The sequence below is a fragment of the Leucoraja erinacea genome, unplaced genomic scaffold (genome assembly GCF_028641065.1).
Source record: "Leucoraja erinacea ecotype New England unplaced genomic scaffold, Leri_hhj_1 Leri_58S, whole genome shotgun sequence".
Taxonomy (NCBI): domain Eukaryota; kingdom Metazoa; phylum Chordata; class Chondrichthyes; order Rajiformes; family Rajidae; genus Leucoraja; species Leucoraja erinaceus.
The window spans coordinates 56,743-73,956 of record NW_026576498.1 but is presented as its reverse complement, the minus strand read 5'-3'; the positions used below and the strand labels follow the sequence as shown (position 1 = coordinate 73,956).

The following is a 17,214-nucleotide window of genomic DNA, read 5'->3' as shown; positions in this document are numbered from 1 at the left end:
TTAGCAGTGGCCATGTTTGGCTTGTAATAAATACACTTTGGATTCTGGACACCAAGTGTAGTTTGTGAATTATTTAGCCCTTGAACACAACAAGAGGGAGGGGGAGAGAGGGATGAGAGAGAGAGAGGGAGGGAGAGAGAGAGGAAGAGAGAGAGGGAGGGAATGGAGAGATAGAGAGGGAGAGAGAGAGAGGGAAGGGAGAGAGGGAGAGAGAGAGAGAGATAGAGGGAGGGAGAGAGAGAGACATGGACGGTGCGGAGATGGGGAATAAAACGCCCGTGTTACCTCCTCCGTGACAGTGGCAGCGCGGGGGGAGACAGCAGGTGTCCAAATGGGAGTATCGGAACGCCGGGAGAGTTTCCCAGTCGCCGGGAGAGATGGCCGGGCTGCGGTGGACACCGGCAGGTTGCCAACCCTGCGGGAAGAAGAAAACCTTCCCACAGATTCACGGGAAGTTTGGGACACAGACCTCCCTCCCTCTGAGACAAATTAACCCCTCACCCCCTCCCTTGATACCCCCCCTCCCCCACCCTACTGGCCACTATCACCCCCCTCTCCTCACAGACCCTTCGGCACATCTTGCCCACGCCGGCCAACAGACAATAAACAATAGGTGCAGGAGTAGAGGCCATTCGGCCCTTCGAGCCAGCACCATTCGCCATTCAGTGTGATCACGGCTGATCATCCCCAATCAGTACCCCGTTCCTGCTCCCTCCCCATATCCCATGATTCCGCTATCTTTAAGAGATCTATATGACCCTCTCTTGAAAACATCCAGAGAATTGGCCTCCACTGACTTCTGAGGCAGAGGATTCCACAGACTCACAACTCTCTCTGTGAGAAAAAGTGTTTCCTCGTCTCCGTTCTAAATGACCAACCCCTTATTCTTAAACTGTGTGTGTGTGTGGCCCCTGGTTCTGGACTCCCCCAACATCGGGAACATGTTTCCTGCCTCTAGTGTGTCCAAACCCTTGACGTGTGGATTTGTAGTTTAATTGGCTTCTGTTAAAATGGTCCCTGACAGAACGAGTGTGAACAGGTGGTCGGTCGCTGGTCGGCACGGAGACTCGATGGGCCGAAGGGCCTGTTTCCATAGAAACATAGAAATTAGGTGCAGGAGTAGAGGCCATTCGGCCCCTTCGAGCCTGCACCGCCATTCAATATGATCATGGCTGATCATCCAACTCAGTATCCTGTACCTGCCTTCTCTCCATACCCCCTGATCCCCTTAGCCACAAGGGCCACATCTAACTCCCTCTTAACATATAGCCAATGAACTGGCCTCAACTACCCTCTGTGGCAGAGAGTTCCAGAGATTCACCACTCTCTGTGTGAAAAAAGTTCTTCTCATCTCGGTTTTAAAGGATTTCCCCCTTATCCTTAAGCTGTGACCCCTTGTCCTGGACTTCCCCAACATCGGGAACAATCTTCCTGCATCTAGCCTGTCCAACCCTTTAAGAATTTTGTAAGTTTCTATAAGATCCCCTCTCAATCTTCTAAATTCTAGAGAGTATAAACCAAGTCTATCCAGTCTTTCTTCATAAGACAGTCCTGACATCCCAGGAATCAGTCTGGTGAACCGTCTCTGCACTCCCTCTATGGCAATAATGTCCTTCCTCAGATTTGGAGTCCGCGCTGTATCTCTAAACTAAACTTGTAAACTAAACATGTTTCCGCCTCTAGTGTGTCCAATCCCTTAATAATCTTATATGGTTCAATAAGATCTCCTTCTAAATTCCAGTGTATACAAGCCCAGCCGCTTCATTCTCTCGACAACTTCCCCACAGCAGGGTGAGCAAAGCTGAACTCGACAGCTTGTTGCTCGGACAGGCGGAGGCGATCAACACTCACGATGTCCTCGTTCGCGACCGATAACAGCAGCTCCTCTCGTCCCCGCAGCCAGGGCTGGAAGTACCGGAATCCCTGAGGAAGGCGGAGAAAGTCGGCACTCTCGAGTATATTTCGTTGTCTCTAATGCATTTCGTTGTCTCTGTACTGTACACTGACAATGACAATTAAAATTGAATCTGAATCTGTAGAAACATAGACAATAGGTGCAGGAGTAGAGGCCATTCGGCCCTTCAAGCCTCCATTCGATATGATCATGGCTGATCATCCAACTCAGTATCCCATCCCTGCCTTCTCTCCAAACCCCCTGATCCCTTTAGCCACATCCAACTCCCTCTTAAATATAGCCAATGAACTGTGTGGCCTCAACTATCTTCTGTGGCAGAGAATTCCACAGATTCACCACTCTCTGTGTGTGAAATAAAAATGTTTTTCTCATCCCATCTCAGTCCTAAAAGATTTCCCCCTTATCCTTAAACTGTGTGACCCCTTGTTCTGGACTTCCCCAACATCGGGAGCAATCTTCCTGCATCTAGCCTGTCCAACCCCTTAAGAATTTTGTAAGTTTCTATAAGATCCCCCCTCAATCTTCGAAATTCTAGCGATTACAAACCGAGTCTATCCAGTCTTTCTTCATATGAAAGTCCTGACATCCCAGGAATCAGTCTGGTGAACCTTCTCTGTACTCCCTCTATGGCAATAATGTCCTTCCGCAGTGGAGGCCGATTCACTGGATGTTTTCAAGAGAGAGTTAGATTTAGCTCTTAGGGCTAACGGAATCGAGGGATATGGGGGGAAAGCAGGAACTGGGTTACTGATTCTGGATATTGATCAGCCGTGATCATATTTAAGGGCCGAATGGCCTACCCCTGCCCCTATTTTCTATGTTTCTATTCCCACTCCTATTAATATTATTCCTCCGACCCCATTTACCTGAAGGGATCCCAGGATCGTCAAATCTCCAAGGAATTCCTCAAGATTCTTCATTGTGTTGGCCGTGTCCTAGAACAGCAACATTAGAACCCAATTAACAGTGTTAGATTGTTCACCCACAGAGTCCATATTCCTCCAAACCCTGCAGATGCTGGTTTAAATCGAAGGTAAACAAAATTCCGATGCTCTAACATCTAACAGAATCCAGGGATATGGGGGGAAAAAGCAGGAACGGGGTACTGATTCTGGATGATCAGCCATGATCACATTGAATGGCGGTGCTGGCTCGAAGGGCCGAATGGCCTGTTCTTGCACCTATTTTCTATGTTTCTATCTATGCATTCCGGTCGGCATGGACCTGGTGGGCCGAAGGGCCTGTTTAAACGCTGCATCTCTAAGCAAAACCGAACTAACATAGAAACATAGAAAATGGATGCAGGAGTAGAGGCCATTCGGCCCTTCGAGCCAGCACCGCTATTCATTGTGATCATGGCTGATCATCCCCAATCAGTACCCTGTTCCTGCCTTCTCCCCTGACTCCGCTATCTTTAAGAGCCCTATCTAGCTCTCTCTTGAAAGCATCCGGAGAACCTGCCTCCACCACCCTCTGAGGCAGAGAATTCCACAGACTCACAACTCTCTGCGAGAACAAGTGTTTCCTCGTCTCCGTTCTAAATGGCCGACCCCTTATTCTTAAACTGTGGCCTTCTTCTTGCATATGGCGTGCACAGCCTAAAGTTGTCGGACTTGTTCTATTTGATCTTATTTGATAGTGCACGCTGGGTTGATTGCATTCGTTGAAACAGGGCGGACCACGTGAAGGTTGCAATCTCCCACCCCAAACTGTGGCCCCCGGTTCTGGACTCCCCCAACATCGGGAACATGTTTCCTGCCTCTAGCGTGTCCAAGCCCTTATACGTTTCAATAAGATCCCCTCTCATCCTTCTAAACTCCACAGAGTGTACAAGCCCAGCCGCTCCATTCTCTCAGCATACGATCAGCCATGATCACATTGAATGGCGGTGCAGGCTCGAAGGGCCGAATGGCCTACTCCTGCACCTATTTTCTATGTTTCTATGTCTATGTTTCAATGTGATCGTGGCTGATCATCCCCAATCAGTACCCCGTTCCTGCCTTCTCCCCTGACTCCGCTATCTTTAAGAGCCCTATCTAGCTCTCTCTTGAAAGTATCCAGAGAACCGGCCTCCACCGCCCTCTGCGAGGCAGAGAATTCCACAGACTCACCACTCTCTGTGAGAAAAAGTGTTTCCTCGTCTCCGTTCTAAATGGCTTACCCCTTATTCTTAAACTGTGTGTGTGTGTGTGTGTGTGGCCCCTGGTTCTGGACTCCCCCAACATGGGGAACATGTTTCCTGCCTCTAGCGTGTCCAAACCCTTAATGTTTCAATAAGATATCCTCTCATCCTTCTAAACTCCAGCGATTACAAGCCCACAGCCGCTCCATTCTCTCAGCATATGACAGTCCCGCCATCCCGGGAATTAACCTGGTGAACCTACGCTGGGCTCCCTCAATAGCAAGAATCAAAGATCCTCTAGGATCTTTGGCAAGAATGTCCTTCCTCAAATTAGGGGACCAAAACCTCTGGTCTGCATGGACTTGATGGGCCAAAGGGCCTGTTTAAACGCTGCATCTCTAAACTAAACTGAACTAACGTAGGCATGAAGCTATCAAGGCAATAATAAAAGATGACTCACCTCTGTGGTCGAACTCATTTTAATGATTCCTTGTGAAATTCATTACGAATATACAACTCCAGGCCGGTATATCAATGCAAAACTGCAGAAATAAATAACAAAGACATCTTTTTTCTCTTATTTTCTTTTAAGCAATGTGCAATATTCTGCTATGGAGACTCTTGTTTTTTTTAAAACAAATATATTTTGCAGAAAAGCTATTTAATTCCACTCATAGATCAGTTGCAACATGAGGAGACATTTTAACTTCAAATCTTTTGCACTGGGTGTTATTTTTCTGTGGCATTTTTTTTGCAAAAGGAAGATATGAGAGACTAGGTCTGGGGGTGGGGGGGAGGTTGGATAGTCTAAAGGTTTCCCGGGCAACCAGATCCGGGTTGACAGGTCCTTGGCAATGGGTGGGTAAGATGGCCCTGTCTGATGTTGCCAGGGTTGGTACTACTGATGGTCTCCCCCTAGGCCAGGGCAGTCCACATTGCAACACCAGGTAATAACATTCCCAGGGAGAAATAAGGAAACATGTTCCCTGTACACAAAAAAGCTGGAGAAACTCAGCGGGTGCAGCAGCGTCTATGGAGCGAAGGAAATAGGCAACGTTTCGTCCCGAAACGTTGCCTATTTCCTTCGCTCCATAGATGCTGCTGCACCCGCTGAGTTTCTCCAGCTTTTTTGTGTACCTTCGATTACATAGAAACATAGAAATTAGGTGCAGGAGTAGAGGCCATTCAGCCCTTCGAGCCTGCACCGCCATTCAATATGATCATGGCTGATCATCCAACTCAGTAACCCGTACCTGCCTTCTCTCCATACCCCCTGATCCCCTTAGCCACCCTTAGCCACATCTAACTCCCTCTTAAATATAGCCAATGAACTGGCCTCAACTACCCTCTGTGGCAGAGAGTTCCAGAGATTCACCACTCTCTGTGTGAAAAAAGTTCTTCTCATCTCGGTTTTAAAGGATTTCCCCCTTATCCTTAAGCTGTGACCCATTGTCCTGGACTTCCCTAACATCGGGATCAATCTTCCTGCATCTAGCCTGTCCAACCCCTTAAGAATTTTGTAAGTTTCTATAAGATCCCCTCTCAATCTTCTAAATTCTAGAGAGTATAAAACCAAGTCTATCCAGTCTTTCTTCATAAGACAGTCCTGACATCCCAGGAATCAGTCTGGTGAACCGTCTCTGCACTCCCTCTATGGCAATAATGTCCTTCCTCAGATTTGGAGACCAAAACTGTACGCAATACTCCAGGTGTGGTCTCACCAAGACCCTGTACAACTGCAGTAGAACCTCCCTGCTCCTATACTCAAATCCTTTTGCAATGAAAAATGGACAGATTCTCCAGCATCTGCAGTTCCTTCTTAAACAACATGTTCCCTGTGTTAGGGGGAGTCCAGAACCAGGGGCTCACACACACAGTTTAAGAATAAGGGGTCGGCCGATTAGGACGGCGATGAGGCAGATGCAATATAATGTGGATAAATGTGAGGTTATCCACTTTGGTGGCAAAAACAGGAAAGTTTATCAGACTATTATCTGAATGGTGGCCGATTAGGAAAAGGGGAGATGCAACGAGACCTGTGTGTCATGGTACACCAGTCGTTGAAAGTAGGCATGCAGGTGCAGCAGGCAGTGAAGAAAGCAAATGGTATGTTAGCATTCACAGCAAAAGGATTTGAGTATAGGAGCAGGGAGGTTCTACTGCAATTGCACAGGGTCTTGGTGAGACCACACCTGTAGTATTGCGTACAGTTTTGGTCTCCGAATCTGAGGAAAGACATTCTTGCCATAGAGGATTTGAGTATAGGAGCAGGGAGGTTCTACTGTGCAGTTGTACAGGGTCTTGGTGAGACCACACCTGGAGTATTGCGTACAGTCTTGGTCTCCTAATCCGAGGAAGGACATTCTTGCCATAGAGGGAGTACAGAGAAGGTTCAGCAGACTGATTCCTTGGGATGGCAGGACTTTCATATGAAGAAAGACTGGATAGACTCGGCTTGCACTCGCTAGAATTCAGAAGATTGAGGGGGGATCTTATAGAAACTTACGAAATTCTTAAGGGGTTGGACAGGCTAGATGCAGGAAGATTATTCCCGATGTTGGGGAAGTCCAGAACTAGGGGTCACACTGTTTAAGGGTAAGAGAAAAGTCTTTTAGGACCGAGATGAGAAAATCATTTTTTACACAGAGAGTGGTGAATCTGGAATTCTCTGCCACAGAAGGTAGTTGAGGCCACACTGTTCATTGGCTATATTTAAGAGGGAGTTAGATGTGGCCCTTGTGGCTAAAGGGATCAGGGGGTATGGAGAGAAGGCAGGGATGGGATACTGAGTCGGATGATCAGCCATGATCATATTGAATGGTGGTGCAGGCTCGAAGGGCCGAATGGCCTCTACTCCTGCACCTATTGTCTATGTTTCTATGTTACTAGTTTCGCTGTCGTCTGGTTGAGTTTCACTGTCTGTATAACCCGTTTATCACCTACCCCCACAGCCAACAATGGACCATTGTGGGCTCCGCCTGTTGCATATCAGTCGTTCGTTTCTCCACAGTGACGTCAGACCCGGGTTCCATCCCGACCACGGGTGCTGTCTGTACGGAGTTAGCACGTTCTCCCCGTGACCACGTGGGTTTTCTCCGAGATCTTCGGTTTCCTCCCACCCTCCGAGGACGTAGGTAAATTGGCTCGGTAAATATCTTTTAAAAAATTGTCCCTAGTGTGATTTAGGATACTGTTCAAGAAAAAACTGCAGATGCTGGAAGAATCGAAGGTAGACAAAAATGCTGGAGAAACTCAGCGGGTGAGGCAGCATCTATGGAGCGAAGGAATGAATAGGTGACGTTTCGGGTCGAGACCCGTCTTCAGACTGATGGAGGGTGGGAGAAGGAAGGAAGAGGCGGAGACAGTAGGCTGTGGGAGAGCTGGGAAGTGGAGGGGTGGCTGTGTCTGAAGAAGGGTCTCGACCTGAAACGTCACCTATTCCTTCGCTCTCTAGATGCTGCCTCACCCGCTGAGTTTCTCCAGCATTTTTAGCTACCCAGGATACTGTTAGTGTGCGGGGATCGCTGGTCGGCATGTACCTGGTGGGCCGAAGGGCCTGTTTCCACGCTGTATCTCTAAACTAAACTATTATTGTCTATTGATTGTGTTTTATAAATATATATATAAATATATATATGAACTTTTTTGTTGTTTATCATGGGCTTTGCAGAATATTATGTTTACATGCCTGTTGTGCTGCTGCAAGTAAGAACATATGACAATAAAACACTCTAGACTCTCTTACAGAGGTGACCTGATGATTTGACGTCACTGGGCCTGTACTCGCTGGAGTTTAGAAGGATGATAGGGGGTCTCATTGAAACTTACCAAATAGTGATAGGCCTGGATAGAGTGGATGTGGGGAGGATATTTCCACTAGTGGGAGAGTCTAGGACCAGAGGGCACAGCCTCAGAATTAAAGTACGTTCCTTTAGAATGGAGATGAGGAGGACTTTCCCCTTCCCAGCTCTCCCACAGCCCACTGTCTCCGCCTCTTCCATTCTTCTTCCCGCCCCCCACATCAGTCTGAAGCAAAGATCTTATAGCAGAGCAAGATCTTTGGTCTGAAGAAGGGTCTCGTCCCAAAACGTCACCTGTTCCTTTGCTCCATAGATGCTGCCTCACCCGCTGAGTTTCTCCATCACTTTTGTCTATTTCTTTAGTCAGAGGGTGGTGAATCTGTGGAATTCGTTGCCACAGACGGCTGTGGAGGCCACAAGTCAGTGGATATTTTTAAGGCAGAGATAGATAGATTCTCGTGTCATGTATCTGCACACTGTGGATGGCTCCACTGCAAACATGTAGTCTTTCCACTGACTGGTTCGCAAGCAACAAAAGCTTTTCACTTCAATTTAGTGGCAATAAACTAAATTAAGCTAAACTCTTGATTAGTGCGGGTGTCAGGGGTTAGAAACATAGAAAATAGGTGCAGGAGTAGAGGCCATTCAGCCCTTCGAGCCTGCACCGCCATTCATTATGATCATGGCTGATCATCCAATTCAGTATCCTGTACCTGCCTTCTCTCCATACCCCCTGATCCCTTTAGCCACATCCAACTCCCTCTTAAATATAGCCAATGAACTGTGTGGCCTCAACTACCTTCTGTGGCAGAGAATTCCACAGATTCACCACTCTCTGTGTGGGAAAAAAAATGTTTTTCTCATCTCGGTCCTAAAAGATTTCCCCCTTATCCTTAAACTGTGTGTGTGTGGCCCCTTGTTCTGGACTTCCCCAACATCGGGAACAATCTTCCTGCATCTAGCCTGTCCAACCCCTTAAGAATTTTGTAAGTTTCTATAAGATCCCCCCTCGATCTTCTAAATTCTAGCGAGTACAAGCCGAGTCTATCCAGTCTTTCTTCATATGAAAGTCCTGACAAGTCCTGACATTGGTATATCCTTTTTTGCGGAGTTTTGTGTTACAATAGAGCGATTGATTTTCCTTTCCTCTTTTTTTTTCTTTTCTTTCTAGGGTCTTATTTCTTTTCTTTGCTTCCTTCTCTAATTCCTTCCTTAAGGGGTTCTCTTCTCCCAACACTTTCCTGCACCTTCACCATTCTTGCTTACTGTGGATAAATGTGAGGTTATCCATTTTGGTGGCAAAAACAGGAAAGCAGACTATTATCTAAATGGTGGCCGATTGGGAAAGGGGGAGATGCAGCGAGACCTGGGTGTCATGGTACACCAGTCATTGAAGGTAGGCATGCAGGTGCAGCAGGCAGTAAAGAAAGCGAATGGTATGTTAGCTTTCATTGCAAAAGGATTTGAGTATAGGAGCAGAGAGGTTCTACTGCAGTTGTACAGGGTCTTGGTGAGACCACACCTGGAGTATTGTGTACAGTTTTGGTCTCCAAATCTGAGGAAGGACATTATTGCCATAGAGGGAGTGCAGAGACGGTTCACCAGACTGATTCCTGGGATGTCAGGACTGTCTTATGAAGAAAGACTGGATAGACTTGGTTTATACTCTCTAGAATTTAGAAGATTGAGAGGGGATCTTATAGAAACTTACAAAATTCTTAAGGGGTTGGACATGCTAGATGCAGGAAGATTGTTCCCGATGTTAGGGAAGTCCAGGACAAGGGGTCACAGCTTAAGGATAAAGGGGAAATCCTTTAAAACCGAGATGAGAAGAACTTTTTTCACACAGAGAGTGGTGAATCTCTGGAATTCTCTGCCACAGAGGGTAGTTGAGGCCAGTTCATTGGCTATATTTAAGAGGGAGTTAGATGTGGCCCTTGTGGCTAAGGGGATCAGGGGGTATGGAGAGAAGGCAGGTACGGGATACTGAGTTGGATGATCAGCCATGATCATATTGAATGGCGGTGCAGGCTCGAAGGGCCGAATGGCCTACTCCTGCACCTAATTTCTATGTTTCTATGTTTTCCTTACTTCTTTTATTTCTATCTTTTTTAAAGCTCAAAAAGTGAAGTGGTACAACATAATGTAATAAGATATATGCGATGTATTAATGTGATTTACTGTACTGCTAATAAAAATTAAAAAAAAGAAGAAAAAAAAGAAAGAAAGTCCTGACATCCCAGGAATCAGTCAGGTTATGGGGAGAAGGCGGGGGAACGTGGTTGTTCGTGCGTTCCCGTTCAGGCGCCGTGCACACGGCAAGCCTGCCAACAGTCGCTTGTCATTTTCTTTTTGTTTTCCCCTTTAATTTAATTTAAATTAAGTTTCCGTGCCCCTTGTGTGTTGCGACTGTTGGCCGACCAGTTTCCCTCTGGGGATGAACAAAGCTCGTTAATCTAAATTCGACCCTAAGAAGTCACTCCAAAATGTGGATTATGGAGATGTCTGAGACCTTACACTTGGAAAAAATGTAACTTGTCTTAATTGAGAAACCAGATTTATTTGCTAGAATATGGTTTCCATTTAATGATCTTCCGAAAGGGTAAATTGTTCCAGCACGGAAACTTGAATCCAGGGTTGGATGAATAGTTATGCCCCCTGTCCCACTTAGGAAACCTGAACGGAAACCTCTGGAGACTTTGTGCCCCACCCAAGGTTTCCGTGCAGTTCCCGGAGGTTTCTGTCAGTCTCCCTACCTGCTGCAACCTCCGGCAACCACCTGCAACCTCCGGGAACCGCACGGAAACCTTGGGTTGGGGCGCACAAAGTCTCCAGAGGTTTCCGTTCAGGTTTCATAAGTGGGACTGGGGCGTTACACTTTGTGTAATCTTGGGACCTATCTCCAAAAGTGTGTTATTGGTAATTTCTCTTATTTTCTCTCTTTTTTCTCCCTCCCTTCTTTCTATATCTTTCGAAACATTTTTTTTAAAAGTCAGTCGATCTGGCAAAAACTACCATTCATTTATCAACGTCGACAAAGACACTTTGGCCAGATTTATTTTACAACTTACAGGTAGCAGGGAGACGACAGAAGATCACGGAGATGACTGCCGATTTCAACGCCGGCGGCACGGTGCTGCCGCCATCCAGCCCGCGCAGAGACCCCGGGGGTGGGGAGCGAGGAATTCCATGCGGGAGGAGGGATGGAAGCCGGGCAGAGGGGCAGGTCCTGTGCCGGGGGCCACCGGCGTCTGCTCTCGGCGAGACGTCTGGACCGCGGGCGGCCGGGCTCAGCCGGCACGGGCGGAGAAGAAGGGCAGGCCGCGCACGTAGCTGTCCAACTTGGTGCGGAAGAGCTCGCTCTGGATGGGCTCGTTCAGGCTGCACAGCGGGTTCTTCACCACCAGCTCCACGAAGATCTGCCGCGCAACAGCACAAGCACGTTAGAGTCCCTTCAAATACAATCCGAAACGCACAGACCCGCGGCCATTGTCTGTGCCATCACTATCATCGTTTGATCATTTGTTAGATATATATGTAGCAACATCAGTCCCTACAGTGAAGATGTGGATTACAAACATGTCCGAGACACATTTGGAAAATATTAGACTTGTCTTGGCAGAAAAACCAGATCAATTTTTCAAGACATGGACATCCTTCACCGAATTCTTACAAGGATAGTATGGAACAACACAACTTTGGATCTAATTCAACTATGGGTTGGGTGAGGCGGGGACCAAATGCAGGTATATCGCCATTTGTTAATTATTTTTTCTCCTTTCTTTTCTTTGTCCCTTCTCCTCTCTTACTTCTTTATCCACTCTTTGGCCAAACTACTTTGGTAGTCTAGCTGGCTTGAAGGGCCGAATGGCCTCGTCCTGCACCTATCTTTGCATCTCTCACTGTTTCTCCCTCTTGTTCTTTTCCCTTATTTTCAAGTTGAAAGGTTAAAATTGAAGCTGGACATTAATTGTATAATTTTACATGCCGATTGCTTTATTCTTGTACAATTGCTTCTAATAAAAATAATTTAAAAAAAGATATATGCGTAGTAGCCATTTAGCTTAACTCGGTATGTTACAACTATAACCTGTTACCTTTCAATTTTATCTGCCTGTAACTATGTGGGTGAGATTTATCCGTAGTCTGAGGCGGGTTTGCGGCTGGGATTCTCGAGCCGTCTCTCTAGTAGTTAGTTCAGTTCAGTGGTTCTTAACCTGGGGGTCTTGACCCCCCCCCCCCCCCATGGGGGTCGTTTAGGGCTTTGCCAGGGGTCATGAAGGGGACACAAGTAACATATCTTAGAATAATCTTAGAATATCTTCGAATAAAGGGGAGGTCATTTAAGACTGAGGCGAGAAAAAACTTTGTGAATTTGTGGAATTCTCTGCCACAGAGGGCAGTGGAGGCCAAGTCACTGGATGGATTTAAGAGCGAGTGAGATAGAGCTCTAGGGGCTAGTGGAGTCGAGGGATATGGGGGAGAAGGCAGGCACGGGTTATTGATTGGGGACGATCAGCCATGATCACAATGAATGATGGTGCTGGCTTGAAGGGCCAAATGGCCTCGTCCTGCACCTATTGTCTATGTTTCTATATCCATTTGTTGAGCCCATGTTTAGGAGCCTAACAAAGGTGCATACCACATACAGTGTTTGTTTGCGTAGGCACGCACACTGGTGCCAAAAAGATTAAGAACCACTGATTTAGTTTGCAGTGGCATGGGGGAGAGGTCACAGCTTGAGTGTGGCCATGAATAACATTAAAATGTACTTAGGTAGACAAAAATGCTGGAGAAACTCAGCGGGCGAGGCAGCATCTATGGAGCGAAGGAAATAGGCAGCGTTTCGGGCCGAAACCCTTCTTCACAATCTTCCAAACACTGCTACACCCGCTGAGTTTCTCCAGCACTTTTGTCTACCTTTAAATTTCCAGCATCTGCAGTTCCTTCTTAAATAAAATGTACGTACACAGGAAGAAGTATGTATAAGTATCTTACTGTTTTTACCACGACAATAAAGAAACTATTGATCAAGGGTAGACAAAAATGCTGGAGAAACTCAGCGGGTGAGGCAGCATCTATGGAGCGAAGGAAATAGGCAACGTTTCGGGCCGAAACCCTTCTTCAGACGCTATCCTATCCGACACAATTTTGACATTTATACCAAACCAATTCAACTACAAACCTGCACGCCTCTGGAGCGTGGGAGGAAACGGAAGTTCTCGGAGAAAGGCTACGCAGGTCACTTGGGGGGAGAACGTGCAAACTCCGCACAGAGATGCAGCTCTGTAGCTGGGATGGAACCCGGGGCCCTGGCGCTGTGAGGCAGCAACTCTACCCCCGCATCACCAATATTATTGTCATGTGTAACCAACTAGACTGAACTGGGCAGGACAGGAGTTTGTACGGACTTACAGTGCTGTAGATTTGGCTCAGAATGTCTCTGATGTTTCCCACGCCCAGGTCCGTGTTCATGACAATTTTAAGTCCAGTGGCCGTCTCGTAATAATGCAGTTTGTATTTGCTCGTCTGAAAGGACAGGAAGCCATCCCTACTGATTGGCAACGTTAAAGAACAATCAAAAGATGCTGGTTTACACCGAAGATCGACACAAAGTGCTGGAGTAACTCAGCGGGGTCCGGCAGCATCTGTGGAGTAAAAGGATGGGTGACGTTTCGAGTCGGGACCTTTCTTCATAAGGGCTTGGAGGCAGGAAACATGTTCCCGATGTTGGGGGAGTCCAGAACCAGGGGGCACAGTTTAAGAATAAGGAGTAAGCCATTTAGAACGGAGACGAGGAAACAGAGAGAGTGGCGAGTCTGTGGAATTCTCTGCCTCAGAGGGCGGTGGAGGCCAGTTCTCTGGATGCTTTCAAGAGAGAGCTAGATAGGGCTCTTAAAGATAGCGGAGTCAGGGGATATGGGGAGAAGGCAGAAACGGGGTACTGATTGGGGATGATCAGCCATGATCACATTGAATGGAGGTGCTGGCTCGAAGGGCCGAATGGCCTACTCCTGCACCTATTGTCTATTGAGACTGAAAGTAGAGTGGTGACGGAATTGGAGGTGGGGAAAGACCAGAACAAATCAGAGCCAGCAACAGACAACCAAGGATGAGTTAAACAATGGTTACACAAAAAAGCTGGAGAAACTCAGCGGGTGCAGCAGCATCTATGGAGCGAAGGAAATAGGCAACGTTTCGGGCCGAAACCCTTCTTCAGACCCTCTCGGTCCACCCCCTCCCCCTCCCCCTCCATAACTCCCTTGTCAATTCTTCCCTTCCCTCTCGGTCCACCCCCTCCCCCTTAAACACTGAGTTAAACAATGGACCATTGTGTTTAGGACGGAACTGCAGATGCTGGTTTGAACCAAAGATAAGACACAAAAAGCTGGAGTAACTCAGAGGGACGGGCAGCATCTATGGAGAGGAGGAAGGGGGTGACGTTTCGGGTCTGAAGTAGGGTCTCGAGCCGAAACTCTCCCACTAGTGGAAACATCCTCTCCACATCCACATCCTCTCCGTGGTCGGCGTGGACTTAGCGGGTCGCAGGGCCTGTTTCAATGCGGGACATGTCCTCGCGGGCTATCACCCGTTTTCTGGCCTGGACTGGCTGGCAGGGGATCAGCAAAGGATACAAATCGACCGGAGACATCTTGTTGACAAAGGAGCGGATGGAGAAGAGCATTCCGTACATCAGCTGGTATTCCTGGAAGCAGAAAGCAGAAGCACGTGGCAATTACTGAGCCTGCGTCGACAACGAGAGATCATCGCATTGGAATCAGTGGAAGGTTTTCGCAGAGTGAATGTAGACTGTCGAGGTACACTAAATGCTGGAGTAGCTCAGCGGGACAGGCAGCATCTCTGGAGAGAAGGAATGGGTGACGTTTCAGGTCCAGAGACCCTTCTTCAGACTGGATGTTTTGATTCGAGACCTTTCTTCAAACTGATACAGGTACAAAGTAGACAATAGACAATAGGTGCAGGAGTAGAGGCCATTCGGCCCCTTGAACCAGCACCGCCATTCAATGTGATCATGGCTGATCATCCCCCATCAGTACCCCGTTCCTGCCTTCTCCCCATATCCTCTGACTCTGCTATTTTTAAGAGCCCTATCTAACTCTCTCTTGAAAGCATCCAGTGAACCGGTCGGTCTCCACCACCCTCTGAGGCAGAGAATTCCACAGACTCACCACTCTATTCTTAAACTGTGGCCCCTGGTTCTGGACTCCCCCAACATGTTTCCTGCCTCTAGCGTGTCCAAGCTCTTAACAATCTTAGATGTTTCAATGAGATCACCTCTCATCCTTCTAAACTCCACAGAGTGTGCAAGCCCAGCCGCTCCATTCTCTCAGTATATGACAGTCCCGCCATCCCGGGAAGTAGAACCAGGCCCTTTGTCCCACCGGGTCCATGCCGACAATAGACAATAGACAATAGGTGCAGGAGTAGGCCATTCGGCCCTTCGAGACAGCACCACCATTCAATGTCGACAACGAGAGACCATCGCATTGGAATCTATGGGAAGGTTTCCCAAGGTGAATGTAGACTGTAGAGGTACAAAGGTAGACACTAAATGCTGGATTAGCCCAGCGGGGACTGGCAGCATCTCTGGCCAGCAATTGCTGGCCACCGACCAGCGATCCCCAAACAATCACACTATTCGACACACACATCCACTAGGGACAACTTTACATTTACACCAAGCTAATTACGTCTGTGGAGTGTGGGAGGAAGCCAAAGATCTCGAAGCAAACCCACGCAGGTCACGGGGAGAATAATAAATAATAATAATAATAATAATAAATTTATTTATAGAGCACTTTAAAAACAAACATAGCTGCAACAAAGTGCTGTACATCACTAATCATTGACAAAAAAGTTAATACACACCAAAAATAACAATCAAAAGAAATAGTAGGAAAAGACATGTAAAATAAAGAAACTTCAAAAACACCACAAACAGAAGCAAAAGCCTCAGGCATGGTCAAAAAGCCAGGGAGTACAAATGCGTTTTAACACTGGATTTGAAGATGGACAGTGAGGGGGCCTGTCTGATGTGCAACGGCAGGGTGTTCCAGAGTGCCGGAGCAGCAACAGAGAAGGCTCTATCCCCTCTGAGCCTCCGACTAGACCTCGGTACCTCCAGGAGCAGCTGACCAGCTGACCTGAGGGACCGGGCAGGAGCGTATGGGTGGAGCAGCTCAGAGAGGTAAGGCGGGGCGAGCCCATTCAGAGATTTAAAAACAAATAACAGTATCTTAAAATGAACACGAAAGTGCACCGGGAGCCAATGTGCAAACTCCGTACAGACAAGCACCCGTAGTCGGGATCGAACCTGCCGTGAGGTAGCAGCTCTACCCGCTGCCCCACCGTGCCGCTGGGAGATCGAAATAGACCAATGTGCACCTGAACCATACTCACTTGGTCCCTTGAGATGCCCGCGTGCTTTTTCCGATTCCACTCGCTGTAATGAAGGCAGATCCCATTCCGATCAAAGATGTACAGATTGTGGACGGTCATCTAGTGGGGACAAAGCTCATAGGTGATCGGAGCAGAATTAGGCCATTCAGCCCATCAAGTCTACTCTGCCATTCAATCATGGCTGATCTACCTCACCCCCCTGCTCTCCCATCCTCCCACTCCCCTCCCTCCTTTCTATCTCTTCTTCCTTTTAGCCCTCCCTCTCTCTTCCCCATCCCATCAGCCATCTTGCCCTCAGTCCCCTCACCCTCTTCCCTCAACACCTGCTCTCTTCACCTCCTCTCCTCTCCTTCACCTCCTCCCCTCCCCTCCCCTCCTCCCCTCCCCCCCTTCCACCTCCCTCCCCCCTCCCCTCCCTCTCCTCCCCTCCCCTTCACCCCCTTCCCTCCCCTCTCCCGCCCTTCACCTCCTCTATCTCCTCTCCTCTCGCCCCTCTCCCTTTCCTACCCTCTCCTCTTCCCCTCCCCTTAACCATTCCTCCTCTCCTATACCCTCCCCCTTAACCAGCTCCTCCTCTCCTACCCTCCCCCTTAACCATCTCCTCCTCTCCTACCCCTCCCCCTCTTCTCCCCTCTCCTCCCCCCTCCTCTCCTCCCCTTTCCCTCCTCTCCTCCCCCCCTCTTCTTCCCCTCCGCTCACCACCCCTCTTCTCCTCCTCCCCTCACTCTCCTGTCCTCTCCAACTTTCTTCTCTCCCCTCCTCTCGTTCTCTTCTCCTTCCTCTCCTTTTCCCCTTCTCTCCCCCCCTTCCCCCTCCTCCTCCCTCCCCCCTCACCCCCCTCCACCATCTCCCTCTTCCTCCTCACCCTCCTCTCACTCTCCACCACTTCCCCTTTCACCTCCGCTCCTCCACCCCCTCCCCCTTCACCTCCTCTCCTCCCCCTCAGCTCCCCTCCC

General features: G+C 48.2%; 2 protein-coding genes across 3 annotated transcripts; both read right to left on the bottom strand.

Annotated features, from left to right (window-relative positions):
• si:dkey-19b23.7 (uncharacterized) lies at nucleotides 1-7,113 on the bottom strand. Its single transcript, XM_055630966.1, has 6 exons — nucleotides 6,981-7,113; nucleotides 4,498-4,579; nucleotides 2,782-2,850; nucleotides 1,852-1,923; nucleotides 286-415; nucleotides 1-44 (listed from the first exon to the last, which is right to left on the bottom strand). Exons 2-6 carry the CDS (start codon nucleotides 4,513-4,515, stop codon nucleotides 1-3), a joined length of 333 nt encoding a protein of 110 aa, XP_055486941.1. The 5' UTR covers nucleotides 4,516-4,579; nucleotides 6,981-7,113.
• Nucleotides 7,114-10,858: 3,745 nt separating this feature from the next.
• Nucleotides 10,859-16,416, bottom strand: trappc1 (trafficking protein particle complex subunit 1). Of its 2 annotated transcripts, none has more exons than XM_055630959.1 (4): nucleotides 16,259-16,416; nucleotides 14,473-14,543; nucleotides 13,253-13,388; nucleotides 10,859-11,256 (listed from the first exon to the last, which is right to left on the bottom strand). In XM_055630959.1, exons 1-4 carry the CDS (start codon nucleotides 16,355-16,357, stop codon nucleotides 11,128-11,130), a joined length of 435 nt encoding a protein of 144 aa, XP_055486934.1. In that variant the 5' UTR covers nucleotides 16,358-16,416; the 3' UTR covers nucleotides 10,859-11,127. The 2 variants fall into 2 exon arrangements, with proteins under 2 accessions (XP_055486934.1, XP_055486933.1); XM_055630958.1 differs by having other exon boundaries at nucleotides 13,253-13,391; nucleotides 16,259-16,415.
• Between the last annotated feature and the right edge of the window lie 798 nt (nucleotides 16,417-17,214).